The 25,921-nt window shown below is 43.9% G+C and overlaps 1 protein-coding gene across 3 annotated transcripts; it reads right to left on the reverse strand.

The window, feature by feature from the left end:
- Positions 1 to 142: 142 nt before the first annotated feature.
- Positions 143 to 23,927, reverse strand: prdm1c (PR domain containing 1c, with ZNF domain). Of its 3 annotated transcripts, none has more exons than XM_057822675.1 (7): positions 16,513 to 16,808; positions 15,340 to 15,597; positions 12,458 to 12,577; positions 11,259 to 11,511; positions 1,584 to 2,548; positions 1,382 to 1,510; positions 143 to 1,284 (listed from the first exon to the last, which is right to left on the reverse strand). In XM_057822675.1, exons 1-7 carry the CDS (start codon positions 16,657 to 16,659, stop codon positions 706 to 708), a joined length of 2,451 nt encoding a protein of 816 aa, XP_057678658.1. In that variant the 5' UTR covers positions 16,660 to 16,808; the 3' UTR covers positions 143 to 705. The 3 variants fall into 3 exon arrangements, with proteins under 3 accessions (XP_057678658.1, XP_057678661.1, XP_057678659.1); XM_057822678.1 differs by lacking the exon at positions 16,513 to 16,808 and adding an exon at positions 23,803 to 23,927 and having other exon boundaries at positions 147 to 1,284; XM_057822676.1 differs by lacking the exon at positions 16,513 to 16,808 and adding an exon at positions 18,621 to 18,787 and having other exon boundaries at positions 148 to 1,284.
- Between the last annotated feature and the right edge of the window lie 1,994 nt (positions 23,928 to 25,921).

Below are 25,921 nucleotides of genomic sequence, written 5' to 3' on the forward strand. Positions count from 1 at the left end.
TCTTTCTTCTTTTAGAAAAAGGTTTGGCGTTATCTGCTGTAAGTACTGACAATCATTTGGGGTGAGAAGTTTGAAGAATGCAGTGCAACAAAATCTAATTAATATACAAAATATGGACATACAGTATAGGTTGGATTGCATGTATGGGTTTCACAGTACACTGTGACGAAATGGTGGGCCAAAAATATGGGCCCCTTGGCATTATTTTGCTTAGGGCCCCCAAATGGCCTGGGCCAGCCCTGCTCAAGGTTTGACGCATGTTGTACATATGTCTGTTCAGCCCATAACAGGAAGTTTATCTATGTCTACTACCCCGTACGTCAACAGAGCTTTTTCACAAAAGGCCACTACTTCAAAAACAATGGAGGCTTCCTCTTCACAGTCATACTTATGCTTTATTTTTATCTTTAATTGGAAGACATAACACACACATCTTATTTTGTAACAGCAAAGAATAAAAGCTGTCTTTATGCAAAACCGCACATTTGGCTGACATAAGAATACAGTGATGTCTAATGTCAAAACCCTGTTTATACAGATGAATGTGAACAATTTAATAAATTAGTAACATTATATACATGAAACTAACAGAGTGCCAGGCTGTGCTGGTGGAGTCTCAATTCTTCACGTGCAAGAGTTCTTTATAGATGAGGCTTTACCTCAGATGGGGCATAACCAGACAGCTGCTGAGTTGACCTGTAAGGATTATATGGCTGGATTACCAAAGCCGTCTTCAGACTCTGACATGCAGCCTGACTCCCGCTTGATGGTGCTGGGATGCAGAGGTAGATGAGATCCGTGGAGAATTTGCATAAATGAAACTTTCTTTACTGAATCAAAGAGTTCAGAGACCCCCGTAGCACTGTCCTGCTGGTTGAAGGTTCGACTGTCCATCCTTTGTATGAGGTCAAGCACATCCCTTTTGTCCATCTTGGCCTCTGCCGCCATGGCTTCGAGCTGCTCGGCCGCTTCGCTCAGGTCGAACCTTTCGATCTCTGAGTTGACCTTGTGGAGTTCCTCGGAGGAGTGATTGTGCGGAGGAGAGGGTGAGAGAGGGCAGAAGCCCCGAAGATGTACCTGAAGGCTACACTGGTGGAAGTAGGCACAGGGGCAGCAGGGACACCGGTATGGACGCTCCCCAGTGTGGAGACGTTTGTGGAGCTTCAGGTGGATGAACTGAGTAAACCGGGCTGGGCACATTTTGCACTGGTAAGGCCTCTCGCCGGAGTGCAACCTTTGGTGGGTCTTTAAATTACTAGTGCTGCTGAATCGCTTGTGGCATACCTACATCAAAACAAGATTATGTAATTTCCACTTCCAATTTTTACACTATGCTTATTGACATATTGTATCACAAAAATGGGCTAATTAGAAAACTCACCTTGCATTCATGGGGCTTCTCCCCAGTGTGAACTAGGTAGTGTTTTTGCAGATGGGCCAGCTGTGTAAAGTTCTTGTTGCAGGTTTGGCATCTGAAGGGGCGCTCGCCACTGTGCACTCGCAGGTGGACCTGAGGACAACAGTTCATGTTTTCGTCCTCCAAATGATATCATTCACTCCTAATTCATCATGTATTTTCATACCTTGAGGTTTGAGAGTTGGCCAAAGACCTTCCTGCAGATATTGCACTCGTACCGGATTTTCCCATTCTGCCTGGTGAGTGGGTACGACAAGGTCTTGTAGCCAGTCACATGGTCCTCTCGTTTGCCTTTCCTGAGGTCCATTGCATGTGTGGTGTTGCTTTGCAAGGGCGTTGTAGGTTTTGAGGGGACATGGTCGAATGAAGCCGCCGTACCCAGTGGTGGAGAACATCCTCCAGGCAAGAACGAGGGCTGCGCTTTGCATTGGTTGGTGAACACAGATGTGACGCTGGATGTTGATGGTAAAGGGAGGTCTGCATCCTCTGGATGCTTGGAAATAATCTTGAGATCGTCGCTTCGAGATGTGAGGTTGTTTTCATTTTTGGTATCCTCAGTTGCAGAAGTAATGAGGTCTTCTTTGGTATTTGTTAGTGCAAGTGCAAAGTTCTTGTTTCTTGAATGGGGTAGGTTTGCATAGCCATCAAAAGGCATTAAATGAGTGGAGAGTGTCAGGTAGGGTTTTAGTCGATCAGGGTACGACAAGTATGGGTGAGGTAGAATTCTGTCAGGGCAAGTTGAGTAGTGGGGAAGGAAATACGGAGCGTGCCTAAAGGTAGGATAAACCCGATCGTGTACTGAGAGTTCTGGGTAAGGTTTGGCTAGAACATGGCCTGGGCTGTGCTGGAAACTGAAGTGCAAATTAGGAGGAATGTGGATACTTAAAGCAGTTTTTTTGGCAGCCGGAGGACTACAAGGTGGTAGAGGTGGCAGAGCTGCATATCTATGGACAGATTCAGAAGGTGGCTGAATTGGGTAGACTGTTGGGAAAACTGAGGGGTTACCCTGAGATGAAGAACTGTCCATTTGTTGGTGAATGCTAGTAAGAGGTTTTGGGGGTTCTTTTCTGAGTATCTCTGTCACGCTGTGTCCTCGTTTCTCTGTTATCTTCTTCTGTAATTGATGGTGCTCTGTTGGCCAAAAGAAACATTGGTCAGGATTCATCTGCCTATTTAGACGCAGTTAAGGTTCTGGGTTCGCAGCATATTTCATTTAAAATCCAATAGGATTCAGTCAAATACAGAGCACTAACAAGGCAAAGCAATCCTGATCATCTACAGCATTTAAATGGTAAACGAATAAGTTGAAAGTTCCTATTACTGTTCCACTCCAGTCCTGTAAGTGGTGATATTGTGTGTCAATATAGAAAGCCTTTAAATGGTTCAATCTGCTGTACATATTGGATCACTGTCCCATTTGGCTGCAACAGTTAGACTCCCCTAGCTAAAATGTCTCAATAGAACAGTCCCTTCCCATATTCTTAAAGATACTTGCCATTCTAAAACAAACATGTTCTAAAGCAGGGGTAGCCAACTCCGGTCCTCGAGGGCCCCCATCCAGCTTGTTTTCCATGTCTCCCTCCCTTAAAACACCTTAATCAAATGATCAGCTCATCAGTAAGCTCTGCAGGAGCCTGATAATGATCCTGATTATTTGAGTCAAGTGTGTTGGAGGAGGGAGACATGGAAAACAAGCTGGATAGGGGCCGTCGAGGACCGACGTTGGCTACCCCTGTTCTAAAGCAATTCACCCTGTCCATGTCACGCATTATGTGCGCATGAGTAGCACCTCTTTGCTAACCCACCCTTCCTGTGTTTTTCACCTATTATTCTTTAACATATTTAGCCCACACAAACACACAGTGCAACCCTTATCTACTATTTCCCCCGTGCGACCCCCTCCTCGCCTCCAACCCAGGGCAAATAAACAGCCGACACTCAGTGAGACATCAGTCTGTCAGCAGGTTGCCCTGTCAGGAAGTTCAAGTAGTCACTGGAGCGCTTCCTACTTCTCCTCCTCCTCAAGAGCCGAATAAATAAGAGGAGTCGTGCCAGTATGCTGTCAACAGCTCAGGGGACCCTACGTTTGTCAATATGTGTGTGTGAATCATTGAGCATTTTGTATGGATGCCTTTCACTCTGGAAGCATGTGCACTCTTTGTGTTTATGAATGGAGAGGCACATGCTTTGTCAGGTAACGAGATGACAGCTGTGTTTCTATGTGGCGTTCAAGAAGAAACTGACACAAGACCAGAAATTGGTCTCGTCTTACCTACGAGGACTATGGCTACACCTGGGATCGGGCCCTTCATTCATTGGGTCTACTCTCTTTTTTTGTCCCCAGTTAACAAAAGGTCTGTGGGCGTGACTAGCCACCTCTAAAACACCCAAACAATAACGCCTGTCACTCGGCCACTTGTTTGATTGGGAGTATCATATCTCACTGACGTATGGGTACAAGAATAGTTCACAATTTAAACTGAAATTTCATTATGAAACGCTATTGTAGTGGCATAATTACATTTAGAAAGAAGTTAATATTTTCATGGCTTTTTTGCTGCTTTGGAGTGTAAGGTTTTGAAATGCTAAAACTAGGGCTGTCAAAATTATCGCGTTAACGGGCGGTAATTAATTTTTTAAAATCAATAACGTTAAAATATTTGACGCAATTAACGCACATGCCCCGTTCAAACAGATTAAACTGACAGCAGTGTAATGTCCGTTTGTTACTTGTTACTTGTTTTTTGTTGTTTGGCGCCCTCTGCTGGCGCTTGGGTCCAAATGATTTTATGGGTTTGGGGAGTGAGCATGGTGAAATTATTGACATCAACAATGGCGAGCTACTAGTTTATTTTTTGATTGAAAATTTTAAAAATTTTAATAAAACGAAAACATTAAGAGGGGTTTTAATATAAAATTTCTATAACTTGTACTAACATTTATCTTTTAAGAACTACAAGTTTTTCTATCCATGGATAGCTTTAAGAGAATGTTAATAATGTTAATGCCATCTTGTTGATTTATTGTTATAATAAACAAATACAATGTTTATGTACTGTATGTTGAATGTATATATCCGTCTTGTGTCTTATCTTTTCATTCCAACAATAATTTACAGAAAAATATTGTTAGGGTGTGCGACGAGGAGGGATCTAAGTGCAGACACACGGTGGTTGCGGTGAGTAATATTTATTTACAGACACCAGAGATAACGTGGCGGATGGGGGTTGCTTCGTGAGCCGGCGTGAGACGTGGGAGCTTGGGAGGAGACAGGCGTGGGAGCTCGGAAGGAGGCAGGCGTAGAATCCGACAAGGAGCGCGCAGAAGACAGGACCTGGGGCGAGAGCAAAATAATCGTGAGCCGGGAATCAGTGATATCATATAAAGAATGCGAGAAGCAACTGACGGCGAAACCAGACGAGTTGATCGGGCGACGAGGTGGAGCGTCTGCTGGGCTTTTAAAGCTGGCTGATGTTCATTGCTCTCAGCTGTGGCCGCTCCACTCGTCTGACCTGCAATCAGCTAAAAACATGCACACCTGCTGGAGGTGGGCATGTCTCAGAAGGAGGGGGAAGAGGACCTAACAGGACCCCCCCCCCTACGGGCGACACCAGGCGCCCGACGGAGACGCCCAGGATGGGCACGGTGGAAGTCCCGGATGAGCGCCCGCGACAGCACCCACCGGGCAGGGATCCAGGACCGCTCTTCCGGGCCATAGCCCTCCCAGTCAACTAGGTACTGGAGCCCACGGCCACGGCGGCGGACATCCAGAAGCCGCTCCACCCGGAAGGCTGGACCCCCGTCGACCGACAGAGGCGGCGGAGGGGGCGGAACAGGGGGGGCCAAGGGACTAGTGGAGACCGGTTTCACGAGGGAGACATGGAACGTGGGGTGGACCCGGTAATGTGCAGGGAGCCGGAGACGCACTGCGTTGGGGTTTACCACCTTCGTGATCTCAAAGGGGCCAACGAACCGGGGGGTGAGCTTCACGGACCCTGTCTTCAAGGGCAAGGACTTGGAAGAGAGCCACACCTTTTGGCCGACAGTGTAAATCGGTGCGGGCGAGCGGCGACGATCGGACTGGGTACGGGACCTCTCAGAGGCGCGGAGGAGAGCGGCGCGCGCTTGTTCCCAGACTCTGGAGCAACGGTCGATGTGGCCTTGGACAGACGGGACGGCTATCTCACTTTCCTGGGAGGGGAACAACGGGGGTTGGTAACCCAAAGAACACATAAAAGGTGACATACCCGATGAGGCATTCGGCAGGACGTTGTGCGCGTATTCAATCCAGGGTAACTGGTCACTCCAAGTGTTGGGGTGAGCTTGAGTGGTGCACCGGAGGGCCGCCTCGAGTTGCTGGTTTGCACGCTCACACTGGCCATTTGTCTGTGGGTGGTAACCGGAGGAGAGGCTCACTCCCACGCCTAGTGCCGCACAGAAAGCCCTCCAGACCTGAGAAGTAAACTGGGGTCCCCTGTCGGAGACTATATCTGTCGGGATGCCATGCAAACGGAAGACATGGTTAGTGAGCAGGGTTGTAGTTTCCGTGGCTGACGGAAGTTTACGAAGGGGAATGAAATGAGCGGCTTTGGAGAATCTATCCACTATAGTGAGGATTACAGTGTTTCCTTTGGAGGGGGGCAAACCGGTGACGAAATCCAGGGCTATGTGGGACCAGGGTCGGCTTGGGACAGGTAGTGGGCGAAGGAGTCCAGAGCTGGGCTTGGTTGATGTTTTGCTGCGCGCACATACCATACAGGCTAGGACATAGGATCTAGTATCTTCTGGCATGGAGGGCCACCAGAACCGCTGGCGTAGTACAGCCAATGTCCTACGGATGCCGGGGTGGCAGAACAGCCGGGATGAGTGAGCCCACTCCAAGACCTGGGAACGGAGACCCTGGGGCACAAACAGGTTAGACTGGGGACCGGCTCGAGGATCTGGGTGCTCACCATGGGAATCCTTTACTTTGCGTTCGATCTCCCATTCCACGGAGGCCAGGAAGCGGGTTTGAGGAATAATCGGCGCGGGTTCCTCCTTAGGTTCAATGCTTTGGAACTGACGAGACAGGGCGTCGGGCTTGGTGTTTTTGGAGCCTGGGATGTAAGAAAGAGCAAAATCAAAACGGCAGAAAAACAAAGCCCACCTGGCCTGTCGTGGATTCAGTCTCCTAGCCGCCTTGAGGTACTCTAGGTTCTTATGGTCCGTGAGCACGAGGAATGGCTGTGGTGTGCCTTCCAGGTGGTGACGCCATTCTTCCAGAGCCAATTTTACTGCTAGGAGCTCTCTGTCCCCGATACTGTAATTGCGTTCAGCGGGTGAGAGCCTGCGGGAGAAAAAGGCACATGGGTGGATTTTGCCATCAGTGGGCTGGCGTTGGGAGAGCACCGCGCCCACGCCCGACTCCGAGGCATCAACCTCCACAATGAACTGGAGTGACGGGTCGGGGTGGACCAGCACGGGGTCTGAGGTGAAACGACTCTTGAGTTCGCTGAAAGCGGCGTCTGCAACGTCGGACCAGAGGAACGGTTTTGCGGTGGAGGTGAGGGCCGTGAGGGGTGCTGCGATCCGGCTGTAATTGCGAATGAATCTCCTATAAAAGTTGGCGAAACCGAGAAAGCGTTGTAGTTGCTTCCTGTCAGAGGGGCGAGGCCAGTCCAGAACAGCAGTCACTTTTGCCGGGTCCATCCGCAGCTTCCCACGCCCCACAATGTAGCCAAGGAAGGCAGTTTCTGGAACATGAAACTCACATTTTTCAGCCTTTACATACAGTCTGTTCTCAAGGAGCCGCTGGAGCACTAGACGAACATGGTTCTCATGCTCGTGTGGTGTGGGAGAGAACACCAGAATATCGTCCAAGTAGACCACCACAAACTTATTAATCATGTCACCGAGTACATCATTAACCAAATTCTGGAAGACAGCAGGGGCATTTGTGAGCCCAAATGGCATAACCAAATATTCATAATGACCGATGGGTGTGTTGAAGGCAGTCTTCCACTCATCGCCCTCCTTAACACGGACGAGGTGGTAGGCACTACGTAGGTCTAGCTTCGTGAAAATCGTAGCGCCCTGGAGGGGGGTGAACGCGGAATCCATCAGCGGAAGAGGGTATTTGTTTTTAACGGTGATCTCATTCAGGCCACGGAAGTCTATGCAGGGTCTTAGGCCTCCGTCTTTTTTACCCACAAAAAAGAACCCCGCACCAACGGGGGAGGAGGACGGGCGAATAATACCCGAGGCTAAGGACTCTGTGATGTACGACTTCATCGCCTCCCTCTCTGGAAGCGAGATGTTATAAAGACGACCCTTGGGGAGAGTCGCTCCAGGAAGAAGGTTGATGGCGCAGTCGTAAGGACGGTGGGGAGGAAGCGACAGCGCGTGATCCTTACTAAATACCTGCCCAAGGTCATGGTAGCACTCCGGCACCGCAGACAGGTCGGGCGGCCCCAATTCCCGGACCGGACCGGACAGCACTAGAGCAGATTTAAGACAGTGAGTATGGCAGTAGTCACTCCATGCAGTTACCTTAGGGTGTGTCCAGTCTATGGAGGGGTTATGAGTTTTAAGCCATGGGAGACCAAGGACGAGCGGTGTTCGAGGACTACTAAAAACCAAAAAGGAGCTCACCTCTCGGTGGTTGCCTGACAGGATGACGTCGACGGCCTCAGTCCGTCGGTTCACGTTAAACAGGGGCTGTCCGTCCAGTGCTGTGGTCCTTAACGGGGCAGGAAGTGGGTGCGTGCACAGCCCCAACTGGTTTGCCAGGCCTTCATCAATAAAATTTTCGTCCGAACCACAATCGACTAGGGCGGTGACTGTGTGAGACTGGCCCTTCCTGGAGAGGGTGGCTGTGAGCTGGAGTCTGCGTGAAGAATTGTGAGACATGTGGCTCACCAATAGTCCTTCCTCTATTGGCGAGCCATTTCCCGGACGCACCGGACAGCCACGAATAAAGTGCCCTCCCTCACCGCAGTAAATGCATAACTGAGCCTTATACCTGCGTGTGCGCTCCTCCGGGGACAGCCTTGTGCGGCCCAACTGCATTGGCTCAGTTTTGTCAGAAGGGGGCGACTTCGCCTGCACAGTGTCAGCTGCCTGGGCAGGAAGTGGCGGTGGTAGTGGAAGGGCAGGGAAGATTTTGCGTGTGGCGTCCAGCTCTTCTCTGCGTTGTCTTTCTCGCTCGCGTAAGCGATTGTCAATATTTATTGCCAAAAGAACCAGGTTTTCCAAGGAACTGGGCTCGTCCCGTGTGGCCAATTCATCCTTGAGGGATTCGTTCAAGGCGCGGGTGAACACTTCCTGGAGAGCCGCGTCATTAAACCGGCTTTCCGCGGCCAACGTCCTGAACTCAACCGAGAATTCGGCGACGCTCCGAGGCCCCTGGCGAATGGACATTAGCCGCTTGGCTGCCTCTTTGCCACGGACTGGATGATCGAAGATTTTGCGCATTTCCTTCGTGAAGCGGGAGTACGACACACACACGGAAGAACTCTGCTCCCATATTGAAGAGGCCCATTCCAAAGCCGCTCCGCGAAGGCAGCCGATGAGGTAAGCAATCTTTGTACGGTCCCCTTGATACATGGACGGCTGTAGTTCGAAAACAAGGCTGCATTGGACCAAAAAAGCCCGACACGTACCGAGGTTTCCATCGTAAGGCGCCGGTGCGGGAACGTGCGGCTCCCGGTCTGCAGCTGATGACACCAGGTTAGTTACGGGAACGTGGCTTGGCGAGGCGGCGGCGCGGCGAAGGGGAGGCGGGGAGAGTTGTGCTTGTATGGCCTGGAGTGAGTGGGAAATGTCCGTTACCTTATGGAAGAGGAAGTCAATGGCTTGGTGGTGGTCTCGGAGTGACGTGGGTGAGCCGGTGGGTTTGTCTGCGAGATCCATTATGGCCCGATCAAACTGTTAGGGTGTGCGACGAGGAGGGATCTAAGTGCAGACACACGGTGGTTGCGGTGAGTAATATTTATTTACAGACACCAGAGATAACGTGGCGGATGGGGGTTGCTTCGTGAGCCGGCGTGAGACGTGGGAGCTTGGGAGGAGACAGGCGTGGGAGCTCGGAAGGAGGCAGGCGTAGAATCCGACAAGGAGCGCGCAGAAGACAGGACCTGGGGCGAGAGCAAAATAATCGTGAGCCGGGAATCAGTGATATCATATAAAGAATGCGAGAAGCAACTGACGGCGAAACCAGACGAGTTGATCGGGCGACGAGGTGGAGCGTCTGCTGGGCTTTTAAAGCTGGCTGATGTTCATTGCTCTCAGCTGTGGCCGCTCCACTCGTCTGACCTGCAATCAGCTAAAAACATGCACACCTGCTGGAGGTGGGCATGTCTCAGAAGGAGGGGGAAGAGGACCTAACAAATATGGCATATTATACAGATGGTTTGAATTGCGATTAATTACTTTTTAAGCTGTAATTAACTCGATTAAAAATTTTAATCGTTTGACAGCCCTAGCTAAAACATACCCCAAATGTCAGTGTGTTTGCAACCCACTTTACATGGCCACCGTCCGGTGTGCTCTTCAATGTATCCAAGTAATGCAACCAAACGTGGCTGAATCAAACAATTGCAAACCAAGACCCCTCAACTGATGCTATGCTACTCTTAATGGTTTTATTGTGAAAAATCTTTTGATACGCCACATATAATTTACTGTTTTACGTTGTGTTGAACTACAAACATGGCACGATTGTCTAGGACAGGGGTGTTCAAACTTTTTGCAAAGGGGGCCAGACTTGGTGTGGTAAAAATGTGGGGGGGCCGACCTTGGCTGACATCCTTTACGTAGAACAATATATTTAAACAAACTTTAGCAAGCCATTCTGTGTGTCACATTTGCTTTATTATTTTTTTCAGTTAAGAATTTCAACAATCTCGCAACTAGCCTTTGTGCCATTCTCTTTCGACTCTTGGGCTCTTGCGAAATACTGCTGCTGTGAAATTAAACTAGCTTCAAGTTGCTTCAGTTTCTTGCTAAGTATCTTCCCTGTAATCTTGTCGTACATGTCAGCATGTCTTGTTTGGTAATATCGCCTCACATTGAACTCTTTAAAAATAGCAACTGTCTCATTGCAAATGAGGCACACTGTTGTTGCGTATTTTAGTGAAGAAATAGTCCAATTTCCACCTATCCTTCAAGCGTCGGCCGTCGCAGTCAACTTTCTTTTTTTTTTGTTGATTGTCATTTTACAAAATTGGGAGTAAACTCTTGTTGCTTAGAGTGCTGCTGCCTTTTAGTGGGTAAATGAGGAGCAGCATTTAGTGTGTAAGATACTTCATATGCTGGTAGCAGGACTGCTGACCAATTTATTAAATCTGTGTGTGGGCCAGACTTTATTGATTTTATGACAAAGGCTGGGGGCCGGATGGAATTTGACCACGGGCCGCATTTGGCCCCCGGGTCAGACTTTGGACGTGTGTAGTCTAGAAAGAAGCGGATTTCCATAGCTACAGTATATGATAATAACCAAACGAGATGAAACAGGTGGGGTAAAAGGGCGGGCGTGGATCTCTCAGAGGCAGATAATACCATTGACTGCTTAGCTTAATAAGCTGAAAGCACAAAATCATAAAAGTGGTATTGTAAAAGTACGTACTCTTAACTACATTACGATTAAATTATAAGTTTAGTTTAAAATGTTCTTGTAAAACTAGGTACTCTTTGCACTATTGTATATTGATATGGCCTTGCAACTGCAGGTTTGGCGTGCCCACTAACTACATTTACAGTTTTCAGTCATTTTAGTTTGTGCGACAATTCTGTTGACCTTACCATTGACCTTAAAATTTTGTTTCCCAAGTTCCCCCCCAAAAATCCACTAACAACCACTTACCAGCACAGTCCATGGCTAGCTGCCCCAGTGGTGGGTAGTTACAACGCTGAGCTAGTTCCGAGCAGTACCACACCAACATCTCCTGGCCTGGAAGAAGAGGCTTAATGGTGTAGAAGTAGATGTCCAGACCACTCTGGCACGCGATCAAGTTCTGCTCGTCGATGCCGCATGCAGGGTTTACGTATCGCATCCAGTTGCTCTTTTCTTCATTCAAACCATCCAGGATGTGGTGTAAAGTCCCATGGGAGAAGACCTGCAGTAGCAATACAGTCACATGCGCATTCAGTCACTAATGACTAATCAGCTTTATGACGTGCTCTCAACCCGAAACTATGAAGTCACAGGCCGCCTGATGCTTTTATGGTAAATGCGATAGAATCTCTCGGAGAGGCGCCAATTGTCTTTACGTCAAAAAGTAACACAGGAAGTTTATTTAATGAGTGGTGTTGTGTACAATCTTATTTTCTGCATCATAGATGACTCATCAATTCTTCATTTGATGATTTGTGGAAATTCAAAGTTCAAAAGTATTATACAAATAGGATTTAGTTTGGTTCTGTTTTCAGACTATATTTGCCCACCTATATTCTATTACTGTTTATAGGAGATTAAACATTTAACTGCATTGCATTCTCTTTGGACTGGATGATGGTTGTCATCTTTACATACAACTTGTTCCTCCCGAAATTTCAAGAACGTGGATGGTAGTTTAATTGAAGACATTGCCCATAGGTAGTGTGAATTTTTGTCTATATGTGCCCTTTGATAGACAGATGATGAATTCAGGCTTTTATGGTTTCACTTGCAACTTGTGGTGGAACGTGAGAATGTGTCATGAAAGTTGTCCAAATGCTGCTTATTTGGAAACACACGGTTCTCAGGCTCAAAAGCCACTTCCTTTCACTGCGTCAGCCTGCAAGCGTTCAGTACCCTGGAAAAGCGCGGACAATATGTACGACGTATTTACTGGCAGAGACGAGCGCAGTGAGAGGAGAAGCACTGCGTCACTGAAACCAAACAGCTGTGCGCCTGTGACCTCTGACAGTCACATTTAGAGTGTATTCAGACCCTAACCATGTCAGAAACTTCACAGGAGGCAAAAACCACAACGGCTAACCAGTCCCACAGCACGGCCGCATAGACGTCTCAGCGAAAGGATGTGAATGGTTTTCATGACAAACTATGCGTTGCTCGCTTACCCTCCAAAAATACTTTCTATTGGCGTCTTTCAGCAGCATTTCGTCGGTGTATCTTTCCCCCACCAGAGGCCCAAAGCGCGTCCCCTTTGGTATCAACTCCGTGCTGGTCACTCCAAGCACCTGTCCAAAACAGATGAACAGTAGTTGACAAATTGAAGGCTTAAGCAAGCATCCAGATGAGTCAAAAAACCTAATTAGAGGGAAGAACAACCAAAAAGACAGACATTAGTCCAGCTACTGCTGTGGCTCAAGGGCTTATTTGACATTTTGGAGCACTCAGTGGTCATATGCTTTTAAGCCTTCACAACCCATCAAAAAAATTGCAATTTGCACAAGGTCGTTTGTTGATCTCTAACTGAATAATATGGGTGAGTTCGTATGACTCCATTTCAATTGGCCTGGTTGATCCGTTCACATATGGTGGGGCAAATAAGTATTTAGTCAACCACTAATTGTGCAAGTTCTCCCACTTGAAAATATTAGAGAGGCCTGTAATTGTCAACATGGGTAAACCTCAACTATGAGAGACAGAATGTGGAAAAAAAACCAGAAAATCACATTGCTTTATTTTTAAAGAATTTATTTGCAAATCATGGTGGAAAGTAAGTATTTGGTCAATACCAAAAGTTCATCTCAATATTTTGTTATGTACCCTTTGTTGGCAATAACGGAGGTCAAACATTTTCTGTAACTCTTCACAAGCTTTTCACACACTTTTGCTGGTATTTTTGCCCATTCCTTCATGCAGATCTCCTCCAGAGCGGTTATGTTTTGGGGTGTCGTTGGGCAACACAGACTTTCAACTCCCTCCACAGATTTTCTATGGGGTTGAGATCTGGAGACTGGCTAGGCCACTTCAGAACCTTGAAATGCTTCTTACGAAGCCACGCCTTTGTTGCCCTGGCTGTGTGTTTGGGATCATTGTCATGCTGAAAGACCCAGCCACGTCTCATCTTCAATGCCCTTGCTGATGGAAGGGGATTTCACTCAAAATCTCTCGATACATGGCCCCATTCATTCTTTCCTTTACAAAGATCAGTCATCCTGGTCCCTTTGCAGAAAAACAGCCCCAAAGCATGATGTTTCCACCCCCATGCTTCACAGTGGGTATGGTGTTCTTCGGATGCAATTCAGTATTCTTTCTCCTCCAAACACGAGAACCTGTGTTTCTACCAAAAAGTTCTATTTTGGTTTCATCTGACCATAACACATTTTCCCAGTCCTCTTCTGGATCATCCAAATGCTCTCTAGCGAACGGCAGACGGGCCGTGTACTTTCTTCAGCAGAGGGACACGTCTGGCAGTGCAGGATTTGAGTCCCTGGCGACGCATTGTGTTACTGATAGCAGCCTTTGTTACTGTGGTCCCAGCTCTCTGTAGGTCATTCACTAGGTCCACCCTGTGTGGTTCTGGGATTTTTGCTCACCGTTCTTGTTATCATTTTGACGCCACGGGGTGAGATCTTGCATGGAGCCCCAGATCCAGGGAGATTATCAGTGGTCTTATATGTCTTCCATTTTCTAATAATTGCTGCCACAGTTGATTTCTTTACACCAAGCGTTTTACTTATTGCAGATTCAGTCTTCCCAGCCTGGTGCATGTCCACAATTGTGTCTCTGGTGTCCTCCGACAGCTCTTTGGTCTTGGCCACAGTGGAGTTTGGAGTGTGATTGACTGAGGTTGTGGACAGGTGTCTTTTATACCGATAATGAGTTAAAACAGGTGCTATTAATACAGGAAACGAGTGGAACCTCGTTAGATCTCATTAGACGAAACTAGACCTCTTTGACAGCCAGAAATCTCGCTTGTTTGTAGGTGACCAAATACTTATTTTCCACTCTAATTTGGAAATAAATTCTTTAAAAATCAAACCATGTGATTTTCTGTTTTTTTTCCCCACATTCTGTCTCTCATGGTTGAGGTTCACCCATGGCCTCTCAAATCTTTTCAAGTAGGAGAATTTGCACAATTGGTGGTTGACTAAATACTTATTTGCCCCACTGTATATCCGACTAGTGTAACATGGTAATGCTCCCAACAAAAAAGGCAATAAGACATCTACCGGAGAGACAGAGTGACAGATTGTGCTCCTCCCCTTACTCACTCTGAATATTTCAAAAACCAATCACCCATGTAGTCTTTCTTGTCTTTCCCTGCATTAAAATTTCACCACTACTCATGTTCTGTCACATCCAGGTGTAAAACGCACCACTCTCCAGCCTCCAGGGCAGAGAAGAGAGGATAAAGTGTCACGGGCATCCCCTCTTTTACTATAGTCAACAGCACCTTGAGACAGGCGTTCAAACCTCTGTAAGGGTGTAAGCTCCATGGCGGTTCTCTTGTGTCACCGGCTGCTGTAACAGATCCTTCTCTTTGGTGTCAACTAGACCCCAGACAGACTTCACTGTCAGAGGGCCACTGTTGTATTTTAGCATCTTGACTGCATCCTCTGATCTTGTCTGACAAAGCACGCCACCTCTTTATGCATCATCCATGGGGTTAATCTTTTACCATCTACCTTACTATCATGATCTCTTGCAATGGGGTTAAACATAAACCACCTTACAACAACTTGCAAGTAAAATGGCCTGATGTGGCTGCCCAACAAGGTGGAGCCTTGGTGCCTCTACTTTGCTTTATGGGGTAATTTAGCACTGGAACAAAAGAGTTGAGAATCCGAGGTAGCTACTAATCACACACACCCCGGGCAATGTGCTGAGAGGCTTGGCAATTGTCTCGAGCTTTGCCTTGACATACAGAAGGCTGAAATTAGACAACATGTCAAGTATTTCCCACCTGGAGATGGATGAGTGGATGCAGAAGTGACGCAAGGTAGTGCAAAACAAGTCGGGATATGACTCAGTGATGGACGAACTGCCTTACCTGCAAGCAGCCTAGCCTGCGTTTCAGCGCCAAGTTCCTGGGCAAGGACCTCTCGGCTCGTGTCTTTCTGTTGTTTTTAGACACTTCTTCCAGCGGTTGGTCCTTCACGATGTATGTGCACTTCTCCTCGAAGTCGGCCTCACTCCACAATGTCATGTCTGCGTCCACAGACTCTGCCATTGCAACCGCCATGACCTCTGTCCTGTGCGGTGACCCTTCAGAGGTTAACATGACAGGGCTGCACTCAGAGGACGAGCCCTGCAGCAAGAAAGATTTCAGCAAGATTATTTCTCAAGACTAACATTTATCTGAGTTACAAGTGTGATGTTAAGTATGTAAAAGTGTGACATTGTTGTAGAGGTAAAAAAACAACAACAAAGAAGAACAAGAACATGGCTGAAAACAGATGAAAATACTGTCAGAAGTTAGGACAGTGGGTTTATTTTATTAGCATTCAACAATACAAGCTTTTAAAGTGACACAAATGTCCGTTATCTACTATAACAGGGCATTTTTGTTAAAAATCCTATTAAGTTGTCATGTGCTTTACCCAATTCACCAGACTCATTCATGTAAATCAACAATAAAGCATTATATGACATGTCACTTGCTTAGTTAGTGCTGTAATTACCTTGTAATGAATGTGACAACTGTAAGGTTTTCGTTTATTTTATTGAGAAAACATTTTTTTAATGAGATAATCGAGGTAGATTCAGTTAAACTATTTTGTAGTTACTAAAGATCTACTCAAATTATTTTCTGAAAAGACACAGTGACTTAATCTAGCTTTTGGGGATCCCGTGGTGATTTAGGGCTGTATAAATGACTCCACTTGGTGACTGATTCATTATTAATTTTTCTCTTTAATCTTCAGCATCTAGAGACAACATGGTGAGAATCTTAACAATCCAATTTAATGTAAAGTAAATGTTACCAACATTGGCTAAATTCTTCAAATAAAACAGGCTTGGGCTACCAATATAAAGACCACTAAAATAGGTCACCTAGGATAGCCATGTAATTAAGCTACTCTCTTTATGAGTGAGTAATATCAATAAAATTTGAAAAAGAAAAAACTTTGGTCAAGTTTCACGTTAAGCAAAGAGACAATGGAAGGCATTTTACAAGATGTAATAGAGCTAAAATTACAGTGAGGAGGCAACAGCCACTTACTTTCCCAGCCTCGGCTACTACCGGACAAACAAACTTCAAAGCGGACCCCTCATGCAGGCTGCCCCTCTGCCCCCACTGTCCCATACATCCTGTGAAAATCCCAGTCACAAACCCCGGAGCTGTAAGGGAGGTTCCTGTGCGCGTCATTCCCCCTGCAGCAACATCACTTTCACAAGGAAGCCAGCCAGAGTTCTCAGTGAATCGAGCAGACTTCCTCTAGACCAAATGAGGCTCTGTGCTCTCTTCCTCTCTTGTGTACTGTCTCTCCCTCCAGTTCACATGAAGATTGTAGACAGATATCTCAACCACAGCCCCACCCCCCACTTCCAACAAACCCACGACTGATGGGATGAAACAGTGAAGACAGAAGAAGCTTTGATTAAAAAAAAAAAAAAAAAAAAAAAACAATGCTGGGATATGCCCTCTCATAAGTGCTTCCTCCTCATGCTCATCAGGTTGCCACTCAGATGGAGATAAGATAGTAAGCAAACTTTTCTTTGGACTATTTTAAGTTTTACCACTTTATTGGTGTAAAGATACATCTTTAAAAAAAAAGTTGATTTTGCAATCACGTTGCTATGTGCACAATGGGCCTTAGAAATACTAATAAGAATTATTGGCAATTTTCACGTAATTATTTTGAGTCCAACAATCTTGGCACTATTATAAAAATATTTTTACAATTCAAATAAAGCATGAAATTAATGACTGTGTGAGCCAGTAATTTCTGACAATTTTTTAAACAAAATATTTCTATACCATATATACAGTATTAATAAACTTGTTTCATTTTCAGCTGAAATATATAGTAAGTACATAATTACATTTCAGATTCGCTGACTCTGCATGTAAACATTCATAAGCACTAGTGCTGCAACGATTAATCGATTAACTCGAGTATTCGATTAGAAAAAAAGATCCGAATTCAATTTTGCTGCTTCGAGTATTCGTTTAATTAAAGTGGTGTTGTGATGGTTTGTTTTGAAAGTGTTTGCATTTAGTTTTATTGATTTGGGTGGATACACTGCCCTCTAGTCTGCCTCATTTCACATGGCTGACTCCAGCTGCTCCCTGTTAAGGCCAAAATAAGCTAAGTTTTTGTTTGAACTATTTTTTTTTTTTTTTCATGCATTCTGTGTTTAGCTGTTGTGGGTGTATGTGTCTGAACCATTTGTTAAGAGCATTGTTTAAAAAAAAAAAAAAAAAAAAAAAAGCATTTTATAGCATTTAAGCTAGCGGACTTTTGCTATGTAAGTTAGCCAATCGTTCTTTTGTTGTGCATAGATCCTCATTTATTTTTTTATTTTTTTTATACTGTTTGAGGCTCAGCTCAGGTATTTTAATTGTTCATGTTCCATATCCGATTACTCGATTATTTGAACTAACTAGTTCAACGATTAATCCACTCATAAAATAATCGATATCTGCAGCCCTAGAATAGACACTACTTTAAAGCAATATCTACGGAACCATTTCATTTCTTCGAGCCAATCATGAACAAGATAATGATAAGGAAAAAGTTACTTTTTAAGTTACTCAATTTAGTAGAAAAAAACAGTAGTGTAAGACATTAAGGATAAATTAATGATGCAGTACACAACCCACATGAATTCATGACAACAAATGCAAATCCGTGTATTGCATTGGCAAAATAAATAAATGTCGTCATTTTGTTTAAAGGACGCCAATAAAATCTAACCTCTCTAACTTTGGATCAACTAAAGTCACACAATTTCAGACATTAATCTAAATATGTAAAATCATATTACACGCCTTAATAACTATAAAGAGCAAATGGCAGTAACTTTTCACCGCGTTTTGCCGTCAAAAAAGCTTGCGCATCGGAATGAGTGTCACAAGCCTAACAGCTCACTCCGAAACCTTGGATGCCAGTGGTGACACAGCACAAAACATATTGTGAAAATCAAGACATGACTCAAAGGCGCACAGCTGTGACCTCGCGTGTAACGTCATGAAGATGCCCTTTGTCTCTCTATACACAGCTTGAGTGATGCAAAACCATAAAAGGAAACACAGGGTCATTACATCCGTAGGGAACATTGCATGTTAATTGGTATTAGTCGAAAAAAAGGATGTAAGGCACTTACTGCGAAGCCTTGAGAGGAGCCACACATAAGTGAAGCTGTATGGCGAGCTTGAGTATGTGTGAGCAACCGGTGGCTCTTGTCCCTCTCTATACCTCTCTCTCTCTTTACTCTGTCTCAGGCAGCCTCTGTCTACCTGTTTGTGATCGACTCTACACTCACTTTGCCGGTGCAACCTCCTCCCCTTTACCCATGACTCCTCCTTGCAGAGTGTGTGTGTGTCACTCTCTTGCCCCAAGGCGTGAGGCTTTCTCTAAAGGTGGTGGTGGGGGGGCTGTCACCCAGCTATGTCCGGATCAGACAAATACGTCTTCATTCTTCCAAACATCTACTTCCACCCGTCTCTGAGTGGAAGACAAGGCATGCGCGCTTTGTGTTCGGAAGTGAAGACTGTTAATAGGAGATGACATCATTTGGGCGCGCGACTGCACTGCAAGCAGACAGTCAGGCGGGCAGGAAGGCATTGCAGCTAATATTTTACATACACAGTTAAATGCAAATACATAGGTAAACTGAAGAACATTCCCCTTGTGTCTATTATAGGCAGTTACAATGTTTTCTTATCACAAAATCTCAGTTCTAGTTACTCTGCAGGACCTATTAGCCTAATTTTATGAGACGTCGTCGTGAAACGGTTTGACTACTAAAGCTTTGTGATATTTCTCTGTAAGACCTATTAGCTTGATTCTATGAGACATCGTTTTGAGAAGGTTTTATTTCTAAGGCTTTGTGATATGTATGCGATTATCTGAGAGCAAATGTCTTTTAAATTCGTTTAAATCCTGCCATACGGTTGTATGCAGGAATTTGCTGTGAACAAATCACAACCAAATGGTTGAAGAAAACCACAAATCAAAGCTAATCTTTCTAAAAGTTAGTGATTCCCTGATGAATAGATAGATAATACAGTGTATCACAAAATTGAGTACACCCCTCGCATTCTGGGACATCTTTTCATGGGACAACACTGACAAAATGACACTTTGACACACTGAAATTCTGTGTGCAGCTCATATAATAGTTAATTTATCTTCCCCTCAAAATAACTCAAAATATAGCCATTAATATCTAAACCCCTGGCAACGAAAGTGAGTACACCCCTATGAAAAAACGTACATCCGTAAATGTCCAAATTGAGTACTGCTTGTCATTTTCCCTCCAAAATGTCATGTGACCCATTACAGGAGTGCTGTCAGCATTCCTGCAGAGATTGAAGAGGTGGGGGGTCAGCCTGGTAGTGCTCAGACCATACGCTACACTCTACATCAAATTGGCTTGCATGGCTGTCACCCCAGGAGGAAGCCTCTTCTGAAGATGGTACACAAGAAAGCCAGCAAACAGTTTGTTGAAGACATGTCAACAAAGCACATGGATTACTGGAACCATGTCCTATGGTCTCAGGCAGGCATCATACATAGTATGATCATACATAGAATGACATAGTAATAAAGTGACTGGAAAGGAAAGAAAAGAAAAACAAAACATAACATCAAGGAAGTACTGGCTATCAGTGCACAACAAACAGGCTTTTGCGCCAATGGCGCCACAGGCTTGAACTAATTCTAAATCTTTGTAGGGTCTGTCAAATTCATTAAAACATTATTTCCAGACTCATTTAGCCGACACATGAAGCTGTACATCAGTTTTCTTAAAAGCGTCTTAAAGGTGGGTAACCCAGAGCTAACAAATAATTGGCTGGCGCTGTACCCTCTAGGCACACGCAGTAACAGCCTCAGGGCATCATTGTAAGCTACATTTAGCCTCTGCATAGATTTAGCTGTGTACCTTAACCACAGGTGAGCAGTGTAAAACACTGTGCAGTACGCCCTAAACAGTGAGGTCTTAATAAATCAATCAATCAATCAAGTGTATTTATATAGCCCTTTACAAAAACCCGAAAGGCCCTCAAAGTGCTGTACAACAAAACATTACTCAAGATAAATAAAAGGCAGGAAAGTATTATACAATGACATTAAGGAAAAAGAAATAAAACAAAAACAGCACACCGCGATAGAAGTCCAGCAAATAAAACAATAAAACCGATAAAATCTAAAAACATTAATAACCCTAAACCAAATAAAACCAGGCTATCCTAATCTGTATAAAAGGCTAGTCTAAAAAGGTGTTTTTAACCGAGACTTTAAAAGACCTAGATCTGTAGTGGTGCAGATTCCAGGGGGAAGGCTATTACACAGCCTAGGGGCAGCAACCGCATAAGATCGGTCTCCCCACTGTTTAAGTTTTGACCTCAGAACATGTAAAAGAAGCTGGCTGGTCGAACGAAGAGTCCTGCCAGAGTTTTGGAAGGTTAAAGTTTCCGATAAATATATTGAGCCTGGCCATTAGTAGAATTAAAAACAAACAGTAAAAGTTTGAAATCAATTCTAAAATGGACTGGAAGCCAGTGGAGTGATGACAGCACGGGGGTAATATGCTCACGTCTAGGTGTACCTGTTAAAAATCGAGCAGCAGCATTTTGAACAAGTTGCAGACAAGAAATTGAGGACTTGGGGAGACCAACATAAAGTGCATTGCCTTCAACTTATAAAGAGATCAAGATCGTGGCGACTAAGAAAAGGCTTCACTTTGGCCAAGAGACGGAGCTGGAAAAAACTTGCTCTTACAACAGAACTTATCTGCTTTTTAAAGGTTAGCCTGCTATCGAATATCACTCCGAGATTTTTAACGTGTGTCTTAAAAATGTCAGCCGGAGCGCCAGAGTTGGGCTCAAGGGCATTCATCATAGAAGGTGTGCCAAAAGTAATAAATTCAGTTTTGCTCTCGTTAAGATGTAAGACGTTTTGTGCTTAATGTGAAGGGACCACATAAAAAATCTTCTTTTAAGCATGTTTGCCTGTGCATAAAGTGTACCACATTGATGAAGAATATCACCGTAATCTGACATGTCTTCAGATATGAAGTGGCCGAGATATTTAACTTCATTGAAACTATTTAGAGCTATTTTGCTCAGAAAGAACTGAGGGAATATAGCCGGCCTGTCTTGTTTGGAACGTGCAATCATGATGTTGCTTTTCCCTGCAGCAATAACCCCAACCTCCATCTCCTAATTTTTATTTTCCCTCATTTCCTCACATACTAAATGCCAAATCTCAATTTTAACTACTTAAAAACATAGGATATATATTTAAATTGAAGGTAATATAAACATTTCCTTTTTTTAATGATGAAGATATAAGTAACATACAGTGGGGAGAACAAGTATTTGATACAGTATCAAATACTTGTTCTCCCCACTGTACATTCAGAAAAATAAGTACAAATTACTTATATTACGCAGAGTGAAATGGAATATATTTTGAAGATCACGCAAACATGTTAAATCATAGGGAAATGAATATGTAGCCTAACATAAATGAAGAAATATAAGTCCAAAGTTCAAATTGACAGCTAAGATGTTCTGAACCTCCCCATCAGGGCAAATAAAACTAAATATGATAAATAAGCCTCCTCAACTCTTTCGTTGCTCTTAAAGATTTGATCCATTTTATGTTGCATTGACCTTTTTTTTGTCACATCAATTCAACAACCTTTTTTTTTTTTGCTGTTTCCGAAAATGACTTTTTTTTTTTACTGTTCCAGAAAACATGCACATTTGAACCAATCAGAGCTAACTATCTCTGCTGATCACATGTCAGTATGTCAGCCAATTGAACAGATAAATGAGTCCAGACATTTTGCTTTGCTGCGTGCATTCGCACTTTGACGTGACTCATCATCGTTAGACTCAGATAACTGCAGCAGCTGAGGAAACCTCCATGCCGTCCGTGGAATAAAATAAATAATAAATATTGGTGGAAACAGGTTACGCTACACAAGCACTTTATCATGCTTGTTAATAATACACTTGTGTATGTAAATCTGATGTTGGTAGATTGTTTTCTTCTTGAAGATAAAATGCATGTGTGGCAGCTTAGAATTTTTTTTTTTTTTTTTACATAGCGTTTTGACAGTTGCCGTCATATTTTCGGAATCAAAGCACCATGTACCGGAACAGCATTCCGGCCCTGAATCTTATGCTGGAACAGCATTCCGGCCCTGAATCTTCTACGGGAACTGCGTTCTGGCCCTGGATCTTATACCGGAACTGCGTTCCTGACCGTTCTGGCCCGCTTTCACCCCTGGTTATTTTTTATGTCAAAATGATCACTAAATTGGGAACATATTGAGAGTAGCTCCTGCAAGCCAGCACGGCATAGGGTGAGCACCACCACATAATCCGCGTACATAAGATGGTTAATGACATGACATGAATGTTGATGTACCATTTAACTTTCTTTTAAAAACACCAACCTTTGAAATCTTTCAATACGGGATGTTTGGAGAGGACAAGTTTGTGATTTAGTTGTAGTTTTAGTGTTGCTTGTGTCACTTCTGTTTGTCTGGTTTATAGCACTTTGAAGACACTCCTTCAGACAAGATATTGCGCTCAACTTCACTTTTTGGTCATGTAAAGAAGGATTGGAGTGACTCATCTTATTGTCCAAGGGCGCGTGTTAAAACAGAACATTTTTAGACAAGCATCATCAAGCCCACCTGAACACAAGGAAAACAATAGTTTCTGGCCTTAAATATCATTTCTGATTGTTTGAATTTCATTCCAGTGATCATTCAAAACAGAAAATTAACGGCATCAAATTCCCTCTCAACAGAACTAAAGCATCTCAGTACAGTAAGATTGAGCAAAAGCATGTGAAAATGAGCCTGTATTACAGGTATTCCTTTCTATTTTTATTTGTCTCTGACCTCAATTGCTTTTTTTTGATGAAGGATTATACTGGCTTTAATATTGACTGTTGGGTTTATGATTCTGACTGTTTTAATGAAATGTTCATAAAGCAGCAGTAAATTTCATTCGTTATTTCGCAGATTTTTCATTTGAGTGAGGTGATAATTTTCATGCAACTATTACTAGGAATGTCTGGAATGACAGGTTCTTTCTGTACCTTGGAATGTGACATGGGCTTCGAGGGGTTTAATTGTGTACCTTTGAAAATATGAGCAGAATTTAGGTTTCCTTGGTTTGTGAGAATTCTATTTACATATCATTAATGTTCTGAATTTGAAACTTTCTGACATGAAAGTACATACATAAATACGTCTCAGGAATCTCAAGAACATCGGAATGATGAACATCAATCACATCAGTGAAATGAACAATATTTACCTTTGGGATTTAGAACAGATTTTTCTTGGTTTTGGGTACTCAATCTTCCTTCTCCTAAGTCATAGAGAACTAGTTTCTTATTAGGACTTTTAAGTCAAATTCTATGTGACATCGGATGAAAAATGTTTTGCCACTAAAGCTTTATGACATGAGACAATACCTAACAAAAACTAATGGAAAATGCTTTGTATGTAACCCAGACGTATGTTGTTGTTTTTTTTTACTAGTTCCAGGAGTAGTTATACTCACTATGTTTGAGACTAAATTGTGTTGTAATGCTGTCTCTTTGAGTGGATCCATGGGAGAAAAGTCCTAATTTAGTCTTAGAATACATGAATAGTTGAATGTTACCAGTTTTTTTGTTGTTTGAATCTTTGCCCTATATTTTACCATCTTAACTTAGTACTCCTATGGCGCTGTACTGCAACAATACATGTGTTGTTCTGCATGTTGACATATAGACCAGCTTTCACTCTCGTCTTCTCTCTTCTTGTCCTGCCTTCCAAAAGCAACATTTACCTTGGCGCCTCGCCAGCCCATTCAAGAAGCATCTGGATTTCCACACACATGATTCTCGTGCTTGACACGCGACACGCTGCAAACAACCTGCCTTGTGTTTCCATTCAGTGCAGGCTTACCATTATGCTGTTCTTGCCCTCGTGCGCCACACTTCATTCACATTATGACTTGTGTGCTATTGTCTTGTTGTTTTTTTCTTCATTTCTTTTCTGACACATCCTGTCCTGCTCGCCACACCTTACTAAGCTACTAATTACAACTGCTGACATGAGCCACCGTGTAATTTAGAATCCGCTTCTGCGTCTCACTGTTTGGCTCTTTCTCCTTGCCTTGGGTCATCTCATTCATCACCTTCTATTTATCTCCCCTCCTCTTCCTCTCTAGGCTTCCCTATCCTAGTCTTGTGTAGCTTTAATACTCACATGTATTGTGTGAGTATTCACATGTGGACTTGTGTGTTCATTGTACCTGCGTGCTAGATTTGGGAGTTGGCCCAGACGACTTGATGTCTGATGATAAGTGGTTTTATAGAGTTGTGACAAACCTTATACGCACAAAGTTCACGGGAATGTCATTCCAATCTGTGGCATGTTTATGTGAAAACAATTTAGTTGGCTGTTTACCAGGGTGAAAAAGTAACTTTGCTTTTTGTTATAGTAAAACGACTATATCACGTAATCAAGAAGTGTACATGAAAAAGTAGACAGTGGATTGCACATCTACCTCATTGTTGCTTTTCCATTCATTAAACTTCTGTACCGCTTATGCTCAGGAGGGTCGTTGGGTGCTCGAGCCTATCCCTAACTCTGTGAGCAGGTGTCGGGGCTAAGGGCGGAGGTTTGCATAGGCAGGGTAGGGACATACGGTAATCCTTCCAACTTTTCAGGGTGCTCAAATTATCCCCACCAACCTTTAAGCAATCTTATTTGCATTATATAATGACTTTAGTTATATAGGTACTGTAATTTAGATTGTCTTCTCATATATTGTAAGGGATATAATTGACCCTACTATAATTGACCCTATAATTGATGATTATAGTCCCTTAGTCTCCCTGAGTAAATGCATTCATCAAATCAATGAATGGATGTGCCAGAATTTTCTCCAGTTAAATGTGGAGAAAACAGAGGTGATCATTTTTGGGCCAAAAAAGGAAAGGTCAAAGATAAGCAGCCAACTTAGCACAATGTCACTTACAGCTACAAATCAAGTCAGAAACCTTGGCGTAATTATTGACTCAGACCTAAAATTTGATAGCCATCTAAAGTCCGTCACTAAATCCGCTTATTACCACCTAAAAAATATAACCAGAATTAAGGGGCTTCTGACTCAACAAGACATGGAAAAACTTATGCATGCATTCGTTTTCAGCAGATTGGACTACTGCAACGGTATATTTACAGGTCTTGATAAAAAATCAGTCAGGAAGCTGCAGCTAGTACAGAATGCTGCAGCCAGAGTCCTCACAAATACAAGGAAGCTGGACCACATTACACCGGTTTTGAAATCGCTACACTGGCTTCCAGTGAGTCAAAGGATAGACTATAAAATACTACTGCTCGTCTACAAAACACTTAATGGCCTTGGACCAAAATACATG

The sequence above is a fragment of the Corythoichthys intestinalis genome, chromosome 19, assembly GCF_030265065.1.
Source record: "Corythoichthys intestinalis isolate RoL2023-P3 chromosome 19, ASM3026506v1, whole genome shotgun sequence".
Taxonomy (NCBI): Eukaryota; Metazoa; Chordata; class Actinopteri; order Syngnathiformes; family Syngnathidae; genus Corythoichthys; species Corythoichthys intestinalis.